The sequence below is a fragment of the Penaeus vannamei genome, chromosome 37 (genome assembly GCF_042767895.1).
Source record: "Penaeus vannamei isolate JL-2024 chromosome 37, ASM4276789v1, whole genome shotgun sequence".
Taxonomy (NCBI): Eukaryota; Metazoa; Arthropoda; class Malacostraca; order Decapoda; family Penaeidae; genus Penaeus; species Penaeus vannamei.
Window position 1 is genome coordinate 25,675,235 of NC_091585.1, and position 17,500 is coordinate 25,692,734.

General features: G+C 48.4%; 1 protein-coding gene across 2 annotated transcripts in view; it reads left to right on the forward strand.

The window, feature by feature from the left end:
- The window catches only part of lili (LMBR1-like protein), a 115,834-nt gene that overhangs the window by 41,800 nt on the left and 56,534 nt on the right, over window positions 1-17,500 (forward strand). For both annotated transcript variants that reach the window (XM_070115389.1, XM_070115390.1), the window contains exon 2: window positions 6,831-6,964. In XM_070115389.1, coding sequence (XP_069971490.1) covers window positions 6,831-6,964 — 134 coding nt within the window. The remainder of the gene's footprint in view (window positions 1-6,830; window positions 6,965-17,500) is intronic.

Genomic DNA, 17,500 nt, shown 5'->3' on the forward strand with positions numbered 1-17,500 from the left:
GGTGGAAGAGGAAGGAAGAGAAAGATGAAGGGGGGGGGTGAAAAAAAGGAGGAGAAGGAGGAGGAGGAGGAGGAGAAGAGAGAAGAAGGATGGAAGTGTGAGATGACGAAGGAAGGAGAGAGAGAGAGAGAGAGAGAGAGAGAGAGAGAGAGAGAGAGAGAAAGGAAATTATATCGAAGGAAGGCATGAAGAAAAAGCAAAAGGAGGAAGAAGAAGGAGATTGAAAAGGGAACGAGAAGTAATACAAAGAACAGATAAAGTGTAAAAAAAAACAGAGGTGGTGAAAGTATAGAAGGAAAGCAATATTTGAAGAGGGGAATAGAGAAAAGAGGAGATGGAGAAGGATAGAGAGAGAGACTAGGAGATGGAGAAGGATAGAGAAGGAGAATAGGAGATGCAGAAGGATAGAGAGAGAGGAGGGGGGAGAAGATGGAGAAGGATAGATAGAGAGAGAAAAGATGGATAAGGATAGAGGGAAGGAGAAGAGTGAAAGAAGAGAGAGAGAGACGGAGAGAAGCAGACACACACAAGAGCTCCAACCTTGACCGAAAGAGCTCTCACCCCCCCCATCCCCCTACCCTCCTACCCCACCCACCCACCCCCCGTTTGTACTCTGTGCTGATAACCCCAGCGACGTTCACTACACATTCGGTGACGTCATCCATATAAAGAAGAATAAATGGGGTTATAGGAAGAGAGAAGGAGAAAGGAGGAAGAAAAGGAAGGAAAGGGGAGGGAAGAAGAAAAAGGAAAAGGGGAGGGAGGAAAAAAGGAAGGAAAGGGGAGAGGGAGGAAGAAAAGGAAGAGAGAGGAAGGGAGGAAGAAAAGGAAGGAAAGGGGAGGGAGGAAGAAAAGCAAGGAAAAGGGGAGAGGGATTAGGGGAAGAAATGAATTGAAATGGCGATAAGGGAGAGAGGAAGAGGAAGGGAACGAATAGACATTTAAATGTTAAAAGGTGAGAGAGAAATGACACGTATTTGGAACGAAGGGGAAAAAAACAGAGTAAGAAAGAAAGAAAGAGAAGAAATACCGGAAAGAAAGAAAGAGAAGAAATGCCGGAAAGAAAGAAAGAAAGAAAGAGAAGAAAGACAGAAAAGAAAGAAAGAAAGAGAAGAGAAGAAAAAAAAAACAGAAAGAAAGAAGGAAGCGAGAAAAAGCCGATCGGAATTAGAATAAAAAGGGAATAAATATCACACGCGGGAACTTCCGCAGAAGCAAAAAGAGAAGGTATTTAATCGGGCCTTTTAAGCGGAACGGAAGAAAATCAGCTTCCACGGGGCATTTAACCAGAACGAGACGGAAGCCACGCCATCGGAAGGAGGAAGAGGGGATGGGGGATGGAAGGAGGAGGGAGAGGAGGGAGGAGGGAGAGGGGAGAGGGGGAAAGGAGGGAGGGAGGGATGGATGGAGGGGGGAGGAAGGAAGGAAGGAAGGAAAGAAAGAAAGAAAGAAAGAAAGAAAGAGGAGAGGGGGAGGAGAAGGAGGGAGGGAGAAGGAGAGAGGGAGGGAGAAGGAGAGGGAGGGAGAAGGAGAGAGAGGGAGGAAGGGAGAGGAAGGGAGAAGGAGGAGAGAAAGAAAGAAAAAGAGAGAGAGAGGGGGAGATATATACAGTATATATATAAAGAGAGAGGGGGACAGACAGGCAGGGGAAAGAGAGAACTTTGGGCGGAGAAAGAAGAAGAAGAAGAAGAAAACCGGGAAAATTGCCGTCGCGAAAGCTGGACGAAGAATGCGCGAGAGAATGTGTGATTGGAATTCCTTTTATAGCGAATGCGGAGAGGCTACTGCGAAGGGGGGAGGGGAGATGAGAGAGAGAGAGAGAGGAGGGGGGGGTGAGTGAAGGGCTGGGAAGGATGGTGAAAGGAAGGGAGTATGGTGATGGTGGAGGTGATGTGTATAGGTTAGAGTTCAGTTGAAGAGATAGGAGGAAGGAAGGGTAGGAGGAGAGAGAGAGAGAGAGAGAGAGAGAGAGAGAGAGAGAGAGAGAGAGAGAGAGAGAGAGAGAGAGAGAGAGAAGACAGACAGACAGACAGACAGACAGAGAGGCCGGGACCGAGAGACTAAGAGACCGAGCGAGAGAGAAAGAGAAAGGATGAAATAGCGAGAAAGGGAGAAAGAGCGACAGAAATAGTGAAAGAGAGACAGACAGAAACAAACAAATCGAACGAAAGGGGAAGAGAAAGACAAAAAAGAATGAATGGGAGAGGGAACGCGAGACGGAGAGAGAGAGAGAGAGAGAGCGAGAGCGAGAGCGAGAGCGAGAGAGAGACAGACAGACAGACAGACAGACAGAAGGCCGGGACCGAGAGACTAAGAGACCGAGCAAGAGAGAAAGAAAGGAGGAAATGAGAAGGAGAAAGAGCGAGAGAAATAGCGAAAGAGAGACAGACAGAAACAAACAAATCGAACGAAAGGGGAAGAGAAAGACAAAAAAGAATGAATGGGAGAGCGAACGCGAGACGGAGAGAGAGAGAGAGAGAGAGAGCGAGAGACAGCTTCCCCCTACCACCCGCCCATCCCACCTCATATCAAAGCTAATTATCCCACCTAATTAAAGCTAGGGAATCACTTGGCACGGGTTCATTACAGCGGATCAAGACTGCAGATTGGAAGTATTAAGAAGACGGGGGTGGGAGGGGGGGTGTGGGGTGGGGGGGTTATTTTTTCATTCTCTTTAGTCGTCTTTTCCTTCTGTGCGTTTTGTTTTTTTTGTTGTTGTTGATGTTGTTAATGTTATCATTGTTGTTGTTGTTGCTGTCTTTTGTTGTTATTGTTGTTCGTTGTTGTTGTTGATGTTATTGTTACTGTTATTTTCATTGTTGTTGTTGCTGTCTTTTGTTGTTATTGTTGTCCGTAGTATTGTTATTATTGTTATTGTCTCTTTATCATTATCTTCATCTTCGTCATCATTATTATTGGGATTTGTCCCTGTTTCCCGTCCTTCTTCTTCCCCTCCTTTTTTTTCTCCTTTTCCTGCTTTTCCTTCTCTTGTCCCTCCTCCTCCTCTTCCAACCTCCCCCTCCTTCTGCGTCTTCTCATCCTTCTTTTCTACCTCCTCCTTTTCCTTCTCATTCCACTTTCCCTCCTCTTCCATCTCCTGTTTTTCCCTCTTACTCCTTCTCTTCCTCCTCCGTCTTCTATTTCCCCTTCCTCGTTTACTCTCTCCTCCTCCTCCTCCTCTTCCTCCTCCTCCCTCTTTCCCTCCTCCTCCACCTCCCTCCTTCCTCTTTTCCCTCCTCCTCCCATTCCTCCTCCCTCCTCCCCTCCTCCTTCTCCTCCTCCTCCTCTCTCACTCTCTCTTTCCCTCCTCCTCCTCCCCCTCCCCCTCCTCCTCCTCCTCCTCCTCCTCCTCCTCCTCGTTCTTTTCCTCTCCCGTCATTTTTCATTTCCTTTTCCCCCCCATTTAATCTCTTCCCTTCCTCTTTTTTCCGGCTCACATCGGCCTATATCAATATGCAAATTATTAACGTGCGTCAACAGGGTGAAAGTGATTGACTGACTGATTGGACTTTTGGAATTTTTGATTCGACTCGAGGGCAGAGGAAGTGATCGGGAGCAGGGGATTGCGTGTGTGGATTGGATTTCAGGTTTCTATTTTTTTTTCTCTCTCTCTCATTCTCTCTGTCTCTCTTTTTTTCTCTCTCTCTTTCTCTCTGTCTCATTTTTTTTTCATTATCTCATATTTTGTCATTCTCATTTTTTTCTCATTCTCTTTCTTTCTCTCTTCTCTCTTCTCTCTCTCTCTCTCTCTCTCTCTCTCTCTCTCTCTCTCTCTCTCTCTCTCTCTCTCTCTTTCTCTCTCTCTCTCTCTCTCTCTCTCTCTCTCTCTCTCTCTCTTTCTCTCTCTTCCTTCCTTCTTTCCTGCCTTCAACCTTTCACTTTTATTTCTACTTCTCTTCTTCCTCTTCCTTAATCTTAAGCCTTCGTGACACCTTGACATTTTTTCTTGTCTTTTTCTTTCTTTATTTGTGGAAATTTCGTCTCAACCATCTCCTTTTTTAAAAATCAGATTCTCCTATATTTTTATTTTCCCATTTTACGTCTCTCTCTCTCTCTCTCTCTCTCTCTCTCTCTCTCTCTCTCTCTCTCTCTCTCTCTCTCTCTCTCTCTCTCTCTCTCTCTCTCTCTCTCTCTCTCTCTCTCTCTTCTCTCTCTCTCTCTCTCTCTCTCTCTCTCTCTCTCTCTCTCTCTCTCTCTCTCTCTCTCTCTCTCTCTCTCTCTCTGTCTCCCACTCCTCTCTCTCTCTATCTGTCTCCCACTCCCTCTCTGTCTCCCACTCCCTCTCTCTTTCTCTCTCTCTCTCCCTCTCTCTATACCCCCCCTCTCTCTCCCTCTCTATCTATCTATCTGTCTATCTATCTATCCATCCATGTATCTCGTCGGTGTTTCGACCTCCCCGCAGATATGAGTTTTGAATCGCCGCCACCCACTCGACCTGTACCTGTATTGATTCGTATGTCGATTGACCTTTTGCCTTCTGCGAAAGGTCACGCTGTTTGTCGGGCTTTGCGTGACCTTGGCGGCGTGGTGGAGCTGCCTTAGGCCCAGGGCGGTTATGTTGTTGGTGGTGAGGGTGGTGAAGAGGTGGTGAGGAGTGGGGTTGGTGTAAGGGTGGGGGTGGATTTGGTTGTGGGGGGGGGTGGTGGCGATGTGGTGATGTGGTGGCAGTGGCGGAGGGGGTGATGGAGGTGTTGGTATAGAAGATTTTTTTTTGTCACGGTTGTTGCTGTCGTTTTATTATTGTTATTATTATTGTTATTATTGTTATTATTATTATTATTATTATTATTATTATTATTATTGCTATTATTATTATCATCTCTATCTTTCATCTTCACCTTCATCATAATCTCTATATTCATCCTCAATGTCATCAATCATCATCATCCTTATTCTTTATATTACTCTCATCATCGTGATCCGTTTTATTTTTATCATAGTTTCTGTTATGATCGTCTTTATTGATGTGTTCCTGACGCCATTTTGATTACGTTCATACATCATTGTTGTTGCCGTCATCATCACTATGTATGTGTATTTTTCTATATATATAGATGTATTATTTGTATATGTTGCTTGTGATTTTTTTTTCTTTTTTTTTCTTTTCATGATCGGTACTTTTGTTTTGAAAATATATTATATTAACTATTTTTCATTCTTTTGTTGTTTTTTTCTCATCATACGGTTCATTTATTTGCGATGTTATTTTGTTTGTTTGCTTGATTGGTTGTGTATTTTTTGTCTTGTTTGTTTATTTCTTGTTTCCTTCGTTCTGGTTGTTTATTCGTTATTTTTCTGTTCTCTCTTTGTTTGTTGTTTCCCTATTCTTTATTTGTTTATTTGTTGTATATATTTGTTTCCCCTGTTCTTCATTTCTTTTTCTGTGCGCGTGTTTCCCTATTCTTTCTTTATTTGTGTATTTGTTGTATTTGTTTGTTTTCTCTACTTTTCTTTTCTTTTTGTGTATGTTTTCCTATTTATTTATTTGTTTGTTTGCTGTTTATCTTTGTTTTCCCTACTCCTCATTTCTTTTTCTGTCTGCTTGTTTCCCTGTTGTTTCTTTATTAATTGTTTCCTCATCTGTTTCTTTGTTCGTTGAGCCTGTTCCCTTGTTCCGTCTTGTTCTCCGTTCGTGTTCTTCGTGTTCTCCGGGGTGTAACGGGGCAGAGTGACTCACCGGCGGGGATGACCTCGTCGTTGTGGGGGTGTGGGGGGAGGAGGGAGTGTGGGGGAGAAGGAAGGGGAGTGGGTAAGGAAGGGTGTGGGGGAAGGAAGTGGGGTTTGTGGGGGAGTGGGGGGTGGGGGGGGAAGGGGGTGAGTATGAAGTGGGGTAAGGAAGGGGTGAGTATGGGGTATGTGGGGTGTATGTATTACTTCAGGTGCGAACACTTTCCCAAGCGGATAAATTTGTAGAGATATATATATATATATATATATATATAGAGAGAGAGAGAGGGAGAGAGAGAGAGAGAGAGAGAGAGAGAGAGAGAGAGAGATAGAGATAGAGATAGAGATAGAGATAGAGATAGAGAGAGAGAGAGAGAGAGAGAGAGAGAGAGAGAGAGAGACAGCGAGAGAGAGAGAGCGAGAGCGAGAGCGAGAGCGAGAGCGAGAGAGATGGAGCGTGGAGAAGCACTTGGCATTCCGCGGCGCTGTTTTTCCCCCTCGTCCTCCCCCAGTCATCGCTGCCGGCCGCCTTGTCACCGCCAGGAACAGTCTAGAAGGCGGAGGTCACCGCCATCATCGTCATCGTCATCATCATCATCATTAGCATCACTCTCATTCATCATCTTCGTCTTCATCATCGTCTTCATCTTCATCTTCATTAGCATCATCATCTTCATCACACACGCACACGCAAGCACACACACGCACATGTAAGCACACACGCACACGCAAGCACACACGCACATGTAAGCACACACGCAAGCACACACACGCACACGCAAGCACACACACGCACACGCAAGCACACGAACACGCAAGCACACACACACGCACACGCAAGCACACACACGCGCTTGTAAGCACGCAAGCACACACACACACACACACACACACACACACACACACACACACACACACACACACACACACACACACACACACACACACACACACACACACACACAGGCTGTAACCTGCCCTTGCGTGCTCGTCCCGGCGGGGTTCCGGTGCAGCCGCGAGTGACGTCACAAATTTTATTACACGACGTCACGTTTCCATTCATGACGTCACGGGAGTGTTGCCAGCGCCCCGGCACCTGTTGAGAGCGTTGCCACGGAGGCCTCGCGTGCATTTGCTAATCGCCAATCTTCTTCCCCCGACAGCTGTTCCTGGTGCTGCTGCTGCTGCTGTCGGTAGCATCGCACGTGGTGGTGCTGCGGTATCGGCGGAGAGAGGCAGCGCACCTGCCGCCGCCCCGACACACCGACGACGACGAGGCCGCCGTGGACCGCATCGCGTGAGTGTCGTTCGCGGACTTCTCTGCTTAGGTCTCCCTTTGCCTCCCTTTGCCTAGGCCTGCCTAGGCCTACCTTTGCCTAGGCCTACCTTTACCTCCCTTTGCCTAGGCCTACCTTTGTTTAGGCCTCCCTTTGCATAGGCTTACATTTGCCTCCCTTTGCCTAGGTATACCTTTGCCTCCCTTTGCCCCCCTTTGCCTAGGCCTGCCTAGCCCTACCTTTGCCTAGGCCTGCCTAGGCCTCCCTTTGCCCCCCTTTGCCTAGGCCTACCTTTGCCCCCCTTTGCCTAGGCCTCCCTTTGCCTCCCTTTGCCTAGGCCTACCTTGTCTGGACTGGGCTTGCCTAGGCCTACTCGTCTTCTCTTTGCATTTAGGCTTACCTTTTGCCTCCTTTGCCTAGGCCTCCCTTGCCTCCCTGTTGTCTTTTCTTGTTTTTTTTCTTTCTTGTCTTTTCTTGTCTCCTTTCTCTCCTAGGCCTGCCTAGGTCTGCCTTTCCCCTCTCCTTTGCATAGGCTTACTCTCTGTCTCATTCCGTTTTCCTACCTTTGCCTTCCTTTGCCTAGGTCTCCCTTTGCCTTCCTTTGCCTAGGCCTACCTTTGCCTTCCTTTGCCTAGGCCTACCTTTCCCTAGGTCCCCCTTTGCCTCCCTTTGCCTAGGCCTACCTTTGCCTCCCTTTGCATAGGCCTACCTTTCCCTAGGTCTCCCTTTGCCTCCCTTTGCCCAGGCTCTCTCTTCCTCTCTCTTTCCCTCCCTCTCTCCCTCCTTCCCTCACTCTCTCCCTCACTCTCACTCTCTTTCTTTCCTTTCTTTCTCTCTCCCATTCTTCTCTCCCTCTCCTCCAGAGTCCCCCCCCCCCCCAGGCTGTGGGCCGTTTAATTCACTTCCGTGACTCGACGCCGGCTGGAATTGTAGGCCTATCTCATCAATTATCTTTTGTTGCTCTTTTATTCTTTCTCTCTCCCTTTTCCTCTCTGTCTCTTTCTCTTTCTATCTTTCTTACTTTCTCTCTCTCTCTCTCTCTCTCTCTCTCTCTCTCTCTCTCTCTCTCTCTCTCTCTCTCTCTCTCTCTCTCTCTCTCTCTCTCTCTCTCTCTCTCTCTCTCTCTCTCTCTCTCTCTCTCTCTCTCTCTCTCTCTCTCTCTCTCTCTCTCTCTTTCTCTCTCTCTCTCTCTCTCTCTCTCTCTCTCTCTCTCTCTCTCTCTCTCTCTCTCTCTCTCTCTCTCTCTCTCTCTCTCTCTCTCTCTCTCTCTCTCTCTCTCTCTCTCTCTCTCTCTCTCTCTCTCTCTCTCTCTCTCTCATCATCTTATCCTCATCATCACCTATTCTGTATCTGTTTGCCAGCACCACTACCATCAATATCAACATCACCGCCACCACCATCATCATCATCACTATGTTCATCGTTCTGTGAATTGTCTCTTCCCACTCCCCCCAATGCAGCCTATCCCCCCCTCCCTCTCCTACCCACCCCCACCATCTTCTCACCCACCTCAACCCTAGACCCCACCTTCACCCACCCCCACCCTCACCCCCTCACACCCTCTCATTCCCAGACCTCCACACCCTCACTCCACCCACCTTTCTCCCCCTTCTCCACCCTCATACCCCCCACCCACCCCCTACCCTCACTCCCAGACAAATCCCCCACCCACCCCCACCCTCACTCCCAGACAAATCCCCCCTCACTCCACCCACTCTTCTCCCCCCTTATCCCCCCACCCCCCTCCCCACCCTCACTCCCACACAAATCCCCCTCACCCCCCCCCATATCACATTCCTTTCCGGACACCGCCGCCTAGCTTCCGTTCGCGTGGGCGTCGTTCCGTGGCGACGGTGTGTCCTTGCGGGTCCGTGATTGCCGCGGTCGCCTTGTGTCGGATTGCCTGTCGGTCGCTTGTCGGTCGCCTGTCGGTCGCCTGAGGAATAGAAGGGAAGGATGGGTGGGTGGGGTGGGGGTGGTGGGGGAAGGAGGGAAGGAGGAAGGGCAGGGCATGACTTTTTGCGTTTCTCTCTCTCTCTCTCTATTGATCTATCTCTCTCTCTCTCTCTCTCTCTCTCTCTCTCTCTCTCTCTCTCTCTCTCTCTCTCTCTCTCTCTCTCTCTCTCTCTCTCTTCTTTTCTTTTCTTTTCTTTTCTTTCTTTTTTTTCTTTTTTTCGTGTCAAGTGCCAATCGTTTTGTGTGTTTGTTATTTGTTTATTTTATTTGTTTTCTGCTGTTTGGTGGTTTCCTTGTTTGTTTGTTTGTTTGTTTTTGTTCTATTCTTGTGCTTGTGAGTTTCTTTTTTATCATTATTTTTTATGTTGTTTTCCTACATTTTTTAAACGCGGGCAAGGACTTTCCCTCACTTCTGTTCTCTTCTCTTCTTTTCCCTCTCTCTCATTTTGCTTTCTCTTTCTTTTATCTTTTCCTCCCCTTCCTTATTTCCCCTTCCCTTCTTCCTTTCTTTTCTTTTTTCCCTTTCTGTTTCTCCCTCCCTCTCTTTTCCCCCGTCCTTCATCCCCACTTCTTTTCCCTCCGTCTTTTTCATTTTTCTTTTCTTTGTCTTATCCTTTCCTTCTTCCTTTCTCCTCACTCCTTTCCCTCCCCTTTTTCCCCGTCTTTCGCTACCCTTCTTCTTCTCTTCCCTTCCTTCTCCGTATCTTACTTTTCCTCTTACTGTTCCTCCCTATCCTTCCCCTGCCTTCCTTTTCCTTTTTTCCCTTTTCCTCATCCCCTTCCCTTTCCCTATCCCCTTCCCCTTCCCTCCTTCTCGTCTCTACTTCCCCTCCCTTCCACCCCCTTCCCCTTTCCCCACCCCTCCCCCTCATCTTTACTCCCCCTTTTCCCCTCTTCCCCCTTTACCCACCCTGTCCCCTTCCTCTTCACTTCCCCTTTTCCCCTCTTTCTCCTTCCCACCCGCCATCGCAGGGTGTCCTCCCCGTCCCGCCGGCGGGGGGGGGGGGGGGGGAGCCGATGTGGATTACTTTGCAAACAAACGACCCGAAGGAGACTGCGTGGGATTACCGGGCGGCGACGGCGGCGGGGGAGGAGGGGGTGGAGGAGGAGGGGGATGGGGATGGGGGAAGGAGGTTGGGAGGGGGATGGGGTGGAGGGGAGGGGAGGGGAGGGGGATGGGGATGGGAGTGGTGGAGGAGGAGGGGGATGGGAGGGGAGGAAGGGGTGGAAGGGAGAGGAGGGGGAGGTGGGAGAGGGGGAGGGGAAGGGGTGGAGGAGGGGAGAGGAGGGGAAGGGGGAGGAGGAGGGAGGGGCCAAGGGCGACGGCGAGACATGCCGACGAAGGGCGCCGCCCGGGTGTGCTTGCTAGGGCGACAGGTGTGGGCGGGCGAGCGGGCGCGTCTTGCTCTTGGGGCGGGCGGGCGGGCGTGCTTATGGGGCGTTGGTGTGTATGTGTGTGTGAAGAATTTGCGGTAGACCGGTTTCGTGCAAAGTACATCGGCATTGGTCCTGTAGGCGGTGGTGGTGATGTTTGTGATGTTGGGGTTGGTGTGTGTACGCACACGTACACGTACACACACACACACACTCTATATGTGTCTGTGTCTGTCAGTCTGCCTTGCTGGCTGGCTTGGTTGCTTTTCATGTATGCCCAGATTAAGTGCATACTATGTATTCTTTACTGCTATTTATAGACTTTGGAATAGATTGCCTTCAGAGATTTCAACTTCTCCGACTCTCGATAAGTTTGAAAGATCAGCTGACGTGTTTTTCGTACGTAAATAGTTTTCTATTCTTTCATTCTTTCTTAGCTGTATCTTGACCTGCACTGACACCTTTGGTGGTATAAATCTCGACTTTTTCAGTGTGACTCTTGATATAGCTTTCTATAATAATAATAACAATGATAATAATAATAATAATGATAATAATAATGATAATAATAATAATGAAAATGATAATGATAATGTTAATGATAATAATAATAATAGTATGAATGTACGTACACATACGCACCATGTGATATTCACATGTAAGGATCCACACAGTCATCTATCTTCACTAACAGCAACAGACCGACAGATAGGCGAGCACACGCCGTCAGTTCACACGCGGCCGGATCCGGTTACCATTAATCCGGGGGCGCCGCCGTTCTCTCGCGAGGGCATCCGAGGTCTCGCAGGAACCGTTGCGGCGAGATGCGGTCTGTGGGTCAGCGGCGGCTTGCGGGGGACGAGTTCGACCCGGTCCAGAGCGGATCCCGGGAGGTGGGGGGTTGGGGGGGTGGAGGGGGTGGGGTGGGGGTTCATTTGCATCTTGGGTCGAGAGGAAGGTGTTTGTGTTCGGGGTTGAGAGGAAGGTGTTTAGGGGTTCGGGGGTGGAAGACGGGGGGGTTGTGTTGGTGTGGGTAGGGAAGAGGGGGATGGGGTTTTGCGTTTGTCTGGATGTGTGTGTGTGTATGTGTGTGTGCATGTGTGTGTGTGTGTGCGTGTGTGTGTGTGTGTGCGTGTGCGTGTGTGTGTGTGTGTTTGTCTGTGTCTGTGTCTATGTCTGTGTGTGTATGTGTGTGTGTGTGTTATCTTTGTGTCTGTGCCCTATATGCAGCTGTATCTTTATATATATTTTTTATTCGTGTGTTTTGGTCGGTCGCTTTGCACATGTGTTTTGATAGACGCTTGATTTCATTCAGGTGTTCGAGTATTTGTTTGGCCGGGGTGTTTGTGTGCGTGTTTATCGTTATCATCATCATAAGGAGGACTATGATGATTATTATTATTATTGATATTAATATTGTTATTATCATTGTTATTGTTATCCTTGTAATAATACTGATGATAATCATAACGATAATAATAATAATTATTATTATTGTATTTATTGTCATTACTGTTACCACTGGCATCACCATTACTATCTCTTATCATTATTATTATTACTATTATCGTCGTCATCGTTTTGTTGTCATCATCATCATCATCATCATAATCATATCATCATCATATCATCAACACCATATCTTCATCATCGCATCACTACCATTATCATTAATATCAGCGTCGTCGTCGTCGTCGTCGTTTTGTCATCATCATATCATCACGAATCACCACCACCATCATCTTCACCACCACCACCATCATCATCATCAACACCACCACCTTCATCTTCACCATCATATCATCATCAACACGCTCATCATCATATCACCTCCACCACCATCATCATATTATCATCATTATCATCACCACCACCATCATCATCATCATCATCATCATCATCATCATCATCATCACCACCACCATCATCATCACCATCATCATCATCATCATCATCATCACCATCATCACCACCACCATCACCAACCACCACCACCATCAACACCACCACCATCATCTTCACCATCATCATCATATCATCATCAACACCACCATCATTTTCACCATCATCATCATATCATCAACACCATCACCATCATCATATCACCTCCACCACCATCATCATATTATCATCATCACCATCATCATCATATGACCACCTCCACCACCATCATCATATCATCAACACCACCATCATCACCTCCACCACCACCACCACCACCACCACCACCACCATTCCCATTTTTTATCATGACAGCGATTATGGCGTCAAAGGCGTTGTTTTCGAGCGATCTCCCTGGGTGTCCCGCGGGTGTTGGTTGTTCCACCACCATCATCATATTATCATCATCACCATCATCATCATATCACCACCACCGCCGCCCTGCGAACCGGATGCGAGAGTCGACCTCCTCCTCTATGGGCAGGCTGTCTCGACTCCACCTTGGCACACCTTTTCTTCCTCTCTCTCTCTCTATTCCTGCTGTTCTTTTCCTTCTCCCTCCCTCTTCGCCCTCTCTCCGTCTATTCCCGCTATTCTTTTCCTTCTCTCCTCCTCTTTCCTCTCTCCCCTCTTCCCCCTCTTCCTCCTCTCCCTACCTCCCCCCTCTTCCTCCTCTCCCTCCCTCCCCCTTCCTCCTTATCCCCCTCTCCCTCCTCCTGCTATGCGACCCACCTCTTGTCGAGCCTTCCCTCCTCCCTCTTCTTCCTTCCTTATTCGGTCTTAAATTTCTCTCTCTCTCTCTCTCTCTCTCTCTCTCTCTCTCTCTCTCTCTCTCTCTCTCTCTCTCTCTCTCTCTCTCTCTCTCTCTCTCTCTCTCTCTCTCTCTGCTCTGCTCTGTCGTTCGACCTATTCCCGGTACTATACGATCCTCTCCCCCTCACCCCCTCTCTCACCCTCTACTATGTGACTCCACTCACCCCCCTCTCTCTCTCTCTCTCGTCCCAATTTCTGCTATTTGTCCCATCACTTCAAATACCTTTCTCCCCCACCTGCTATTCGACCCCCCCTTCCCCCTGGCCCCCACCCTCGCCCTCACTCACCTTACTATCCGACATCCCCCCTCCCCCCTCTAAACACTCTCAACCTCCCCCCCCCTCTCGCCCCTCCCTCCCACCTCCCTCCCTTCCCCTCCTTATCATTATCTAGGAATGTTCTGTTCCGTGTTTGGGTATTCTTTGTTTATCTATCTGTCTGTCTATCTGTCTATCTATATGTCTATCGTGAGGTCGAGTTCTCTCGTTTTGGGGTTGGTGCGTTTTGTGTGTTTGTGTGTCCGTGTTTGTGTCTTTGTCTTTGTTCTCTTATTCGCTCTTGCGGTTTTGCCTCTTCCTCTTTCTGTCGTTTGTTGTGTTGGTTTGTCTTGTCTGTATGTTCCCTCTCCTTAGGGTATTCTCTGTTTATCTATCTAACTGTCTGTCTATCTGTCTATCTATATGTCTATCGTGTGGTCGAATTCTCTCGTTTTGGGGTTGGTGCGTTTTGTGTGTTTGTGCGTCCGTGTGTCCGTGTTTTTGTCTTTGTTCTCTTATTCGCTCTTGCGGCCCTGCCTCTTCCTCTTTCTCTCGTTTGTTGTGTCGGTTGGTTGGTTTGTCTGTCTGTCTGTCTGTCTGTTCCCTCTCCTTAGGCTTCCTCTATCTATCTATCTGTCTGTCTCTCTCTATCTTTCAATGTCACTCTTCTTCTCCCACTCCCTCTCTTTCCATGTTTCTCCCCTCCTTCTCCTCCCCTCCTCTCTCTCACTCTCTCCTCTCTCCTCTCTCTCTCTCTCTCTCTCTCTCTCTCTCTCTCTCTCTCTCTCTCTCTCTCTCTCTCTCTCTCTCTCTCTCTCTCTCTCTCTCTCTCTCTCTCTCTCTCTCTCTCTCTCTCTCTCTCTCCCTCCCTCTCCCTTCTTCATACAAAAGCAATACAGAAGTGACTCTCATTCATAAATGTGTACAAACGATGCCTTGATAAGAATCTTCATTTTGTGTGTGTGTGTGTGTGTGTGTGTGTGTGTGTGTGTGTGTGTGTGTGTGTGTGTGTGTAACTAAGCCTCGATGCTTGGGTTGTGACAGTAATGTGATTTGCATACGTTACCTGGATTTGGGCGAGGGGGAGAGAGAGAGAGAGAGAGAGAGAGAGAGAGAGAGAGAGAGAGAGAGAGAGAGAGAGAGAGAGAGAGAGAGAGAGAGAGAGAGAGAGAGAGAAGAAGAAGAAGAAGAAGAAGAAGAAGAAGAAGAAGAAGAAGAAGAAGAAAAAAGAAGTAGCGGTACAAGGTTGCAACGTTGCAAGGCATGCTAATTTGGTTGGCATTTGTTTATTTTTTGTAGTGGGTTTATCAATGGTATTTTTTTTATCGTTTTTGTCTTGGGTTTCACTTGTTTTTTTCTCGTTTGTATTCATTCACTGTTCGCTGTTTGATGTTGCAGGTAATGTTGTCTTGTACGGTTTTCATTATTCTTCTCGTCTCCTTCCTCGTATCATCTTGTTTTCTTTTTGCGTGTGTGTGCTTTCTTCCTCTCCTCCTCCTTCTTCTTCTTCGTCTTCTTTTAATTCTCTTCCCCCTCTTTTTCGTCCTTTTCTTCTCTTTCTATTCCTCCTCTTCTTCTTCGTCTTCATTGTCTTCCTCTTCTACTTCTTCATCTCCTCCTTCTCCTCCTGTTTCTCCTCCTCCTCCTCCTCCTTCTCCTTCATCTTCTTCATCTTCTTCACCTTCTTCTTCTCCAAAGGAATGTAAACATTACGACAGGGTGACCCCGTTTGGCTAAGACAAAAGGTGCCTGTGAAATGCTTGCAATTGCTGGATTGTTCACCGGGAGAATGTGCTTGCGTGTGCTTTAAAGAGAGAGGGCAAAACATGCGTGAGAGGGGGACGGGGGAGGGAGGGAAGAGGAGGGAGGGAGGGAGGGAGGGAAGGAGGGAGGGAAGAAGGGGAGAGGGAGGGCAAAACATGCGTGAGAAGGAGGGAAGAGGAGGGAGGGAAGAGGGGGGAGAGGGAAGGAGGGAAGAGAGAGAGAGGGAGGGAAGAGAGAGAGAGAGGGAGGAGGAGGGAAGAGAGAGAGGAGGGAGGAGAGGAAGAGGGAGAGGGAGGGCAAAACATGCGTGAGAAGGAGGGAAGAGGAGGGAGGGAAGAGGGGGAAGGGAAGGAGGGAAGAGAGAGAGAGGGAGGAGGGAAGAGAGAGAGAGGGAGGGAGGGAAGAAGGGGAGAGGGAGGGCAAAACATGCGTGAGAAGGAGGGAGGGAGGGAGGGAAGAGGAGGGAGAGGGAGGGAAGGAGGGAAGAAGGGGGAGAGGGAGGGAAGAGGGGGAGAGGGAGGGAAGAGGGGGAGAGGGAGGGAGGAAGAGAGAGAGAGGGAGGGAAGAAAGGGGAGAGGGAGACATAAAGAGAGAGAGACAAACAAACGCGGAGAAAACACAAATTCCACCGGCCCGGCGCAGCCCTCCCGACGAGGCTTCTCGACACACGCCGGAGGCCACTTTGGCAGCTTCCCACGGAGGGCGGATGCGAAGGAGGGAGGAGGAGAGGAAAAGGAGAGAGAGGGGAATGGGGGGGATGAGGAGGAGGGAGAGGTGAAATAGGGGAATGAAGAGGAGGAGGAGAGGAAGAGGAGAGAGAGGGGAAGGAGGAGGAGGAGAGAGGGGAAGGAGGGGGAGAGGAAGGAAGAGAGGGGAGGAAGAGGAGGGAGGGAAGGAGGAGGAGGAGGAGGAGGGAGAGGAGAAGGAGGAAGGGAGTAGGTGGAGAAGCAGGAGGGGGAGGGGGAGGAGTGAGAGATAAATGAGGAGGAGGGAGAGGTGAATGAGGAGGAGGAGGAGGAGGTGGAAGAGGTGAATGAAGGAAGAAGGGGAGCAGGGAGAGGAAGAGGAGGAGGTGGAGAGGGAGTACAATAAGATATAATGATAATAAGTAGCGGGGGGGGGATACAAGAAGGGGCGGTAGAAAAGCGAAGGAGAAGGAGGCAAAAAAAAAGCGAAAAAGAGGAGGAAGGAGAGAAGAAGAAGAAAAAAGAAAAGAAAACGAATAGGAACAGGAGGAGGAGGAAGAAGGAGGGACGCAGGAGGAATAAGAAAAGAAAAGGAAGAGGAGGAGGAGGAAGAAGAAGAAGGGCCGAAGGAGGAATGAGAAAAAGAAAAGGAAGAGGAGGAGGAGTAGGAGTAGGAGGAGGAGGAGGAGGAAGAAGGGACGCGCGGGGAGGGTTCGAACAGCGCGGCATAAATCACGGGGCGCGGGCGGTGCTGATCGAGGGCGATGCCGAGGCTGGTGTCGAGGGCGATTGAGGGCGGGCGGGCCGAGGGTGACGGGCGTGGGCTCTCGGCTCGGCTGCGTTGGGCGGGTCGCTGCCTTTTTTGAAATCTTTGTTTCTCTTTTTTTCTTTATTTTTCTTTCTTTTTTTTCTTTCTTTTTTTTACTTTTTCTTTCTTTCTTTGTTTGCCTCTCTCTTTCTCTTTCTTTTCTTTCTCTCTTTCTTTCTCTCGTTCTCTTTCTCTCTCTTCTTTTCTTTCATTCTCTCTCTCTCTCTCTCTCTCTCTCTCTCTCTCTCTCTCTCTCTCTCTCTCTCTCTCTCTCTCTCTCTCTCTCTCTCTCTCTCTCTCTCTCTCTCTCTCCTCACTCTCTTTCTCTGTCTCTCAGTTCATTCATCACTTTCCCTGCCCTTTCTCCTCCTTTATTCGCTGTCTCCTCGTTTTCTTCTCGGATTGATGGAATGACATGTCACGCACACGTGTACGAAAGCCTAGACATACGCAAGCACACACGCACCCCCCCCCCCCTAAACACTCGAAGAAATGCGCACATGCACAAATTAATACATACAGGTATAGATACGTAAACTCTTATTAGCTTAAGAAAATATGTGTAGAACATGGGCATACGCATACATATTCTGTCATGTTCACACACACACATACAAAAATGCTACCAGTATATACCGGTATACAGTATATTCTCTGTCGCTGGCCCAGCCTCTTTTTCTCTTTCTTTCTATCTTTCTTTCTTTCTTTCTTTCTTTCTCTTTCTTCTTTTTTCTCTGTCTCTCCTTTCTTTCTCTCTCTCTCTCTCTCTCTCTCTCTCTCTCTCTCTCTCTCTCTCTCCCTCACCCTCTTTTTCTCCCTCTCTCTCTATCTCCCTCACCCTCTCTTTCTCTCCTCCTCCCTTTCTATTTATCTATCTATCTATCTTGCTCTCCCTCCCAGCCTACATCACTCAAAGCTTTCTCTTGTCGCTGTTAATGTCATTTGCTCATGTCGCCA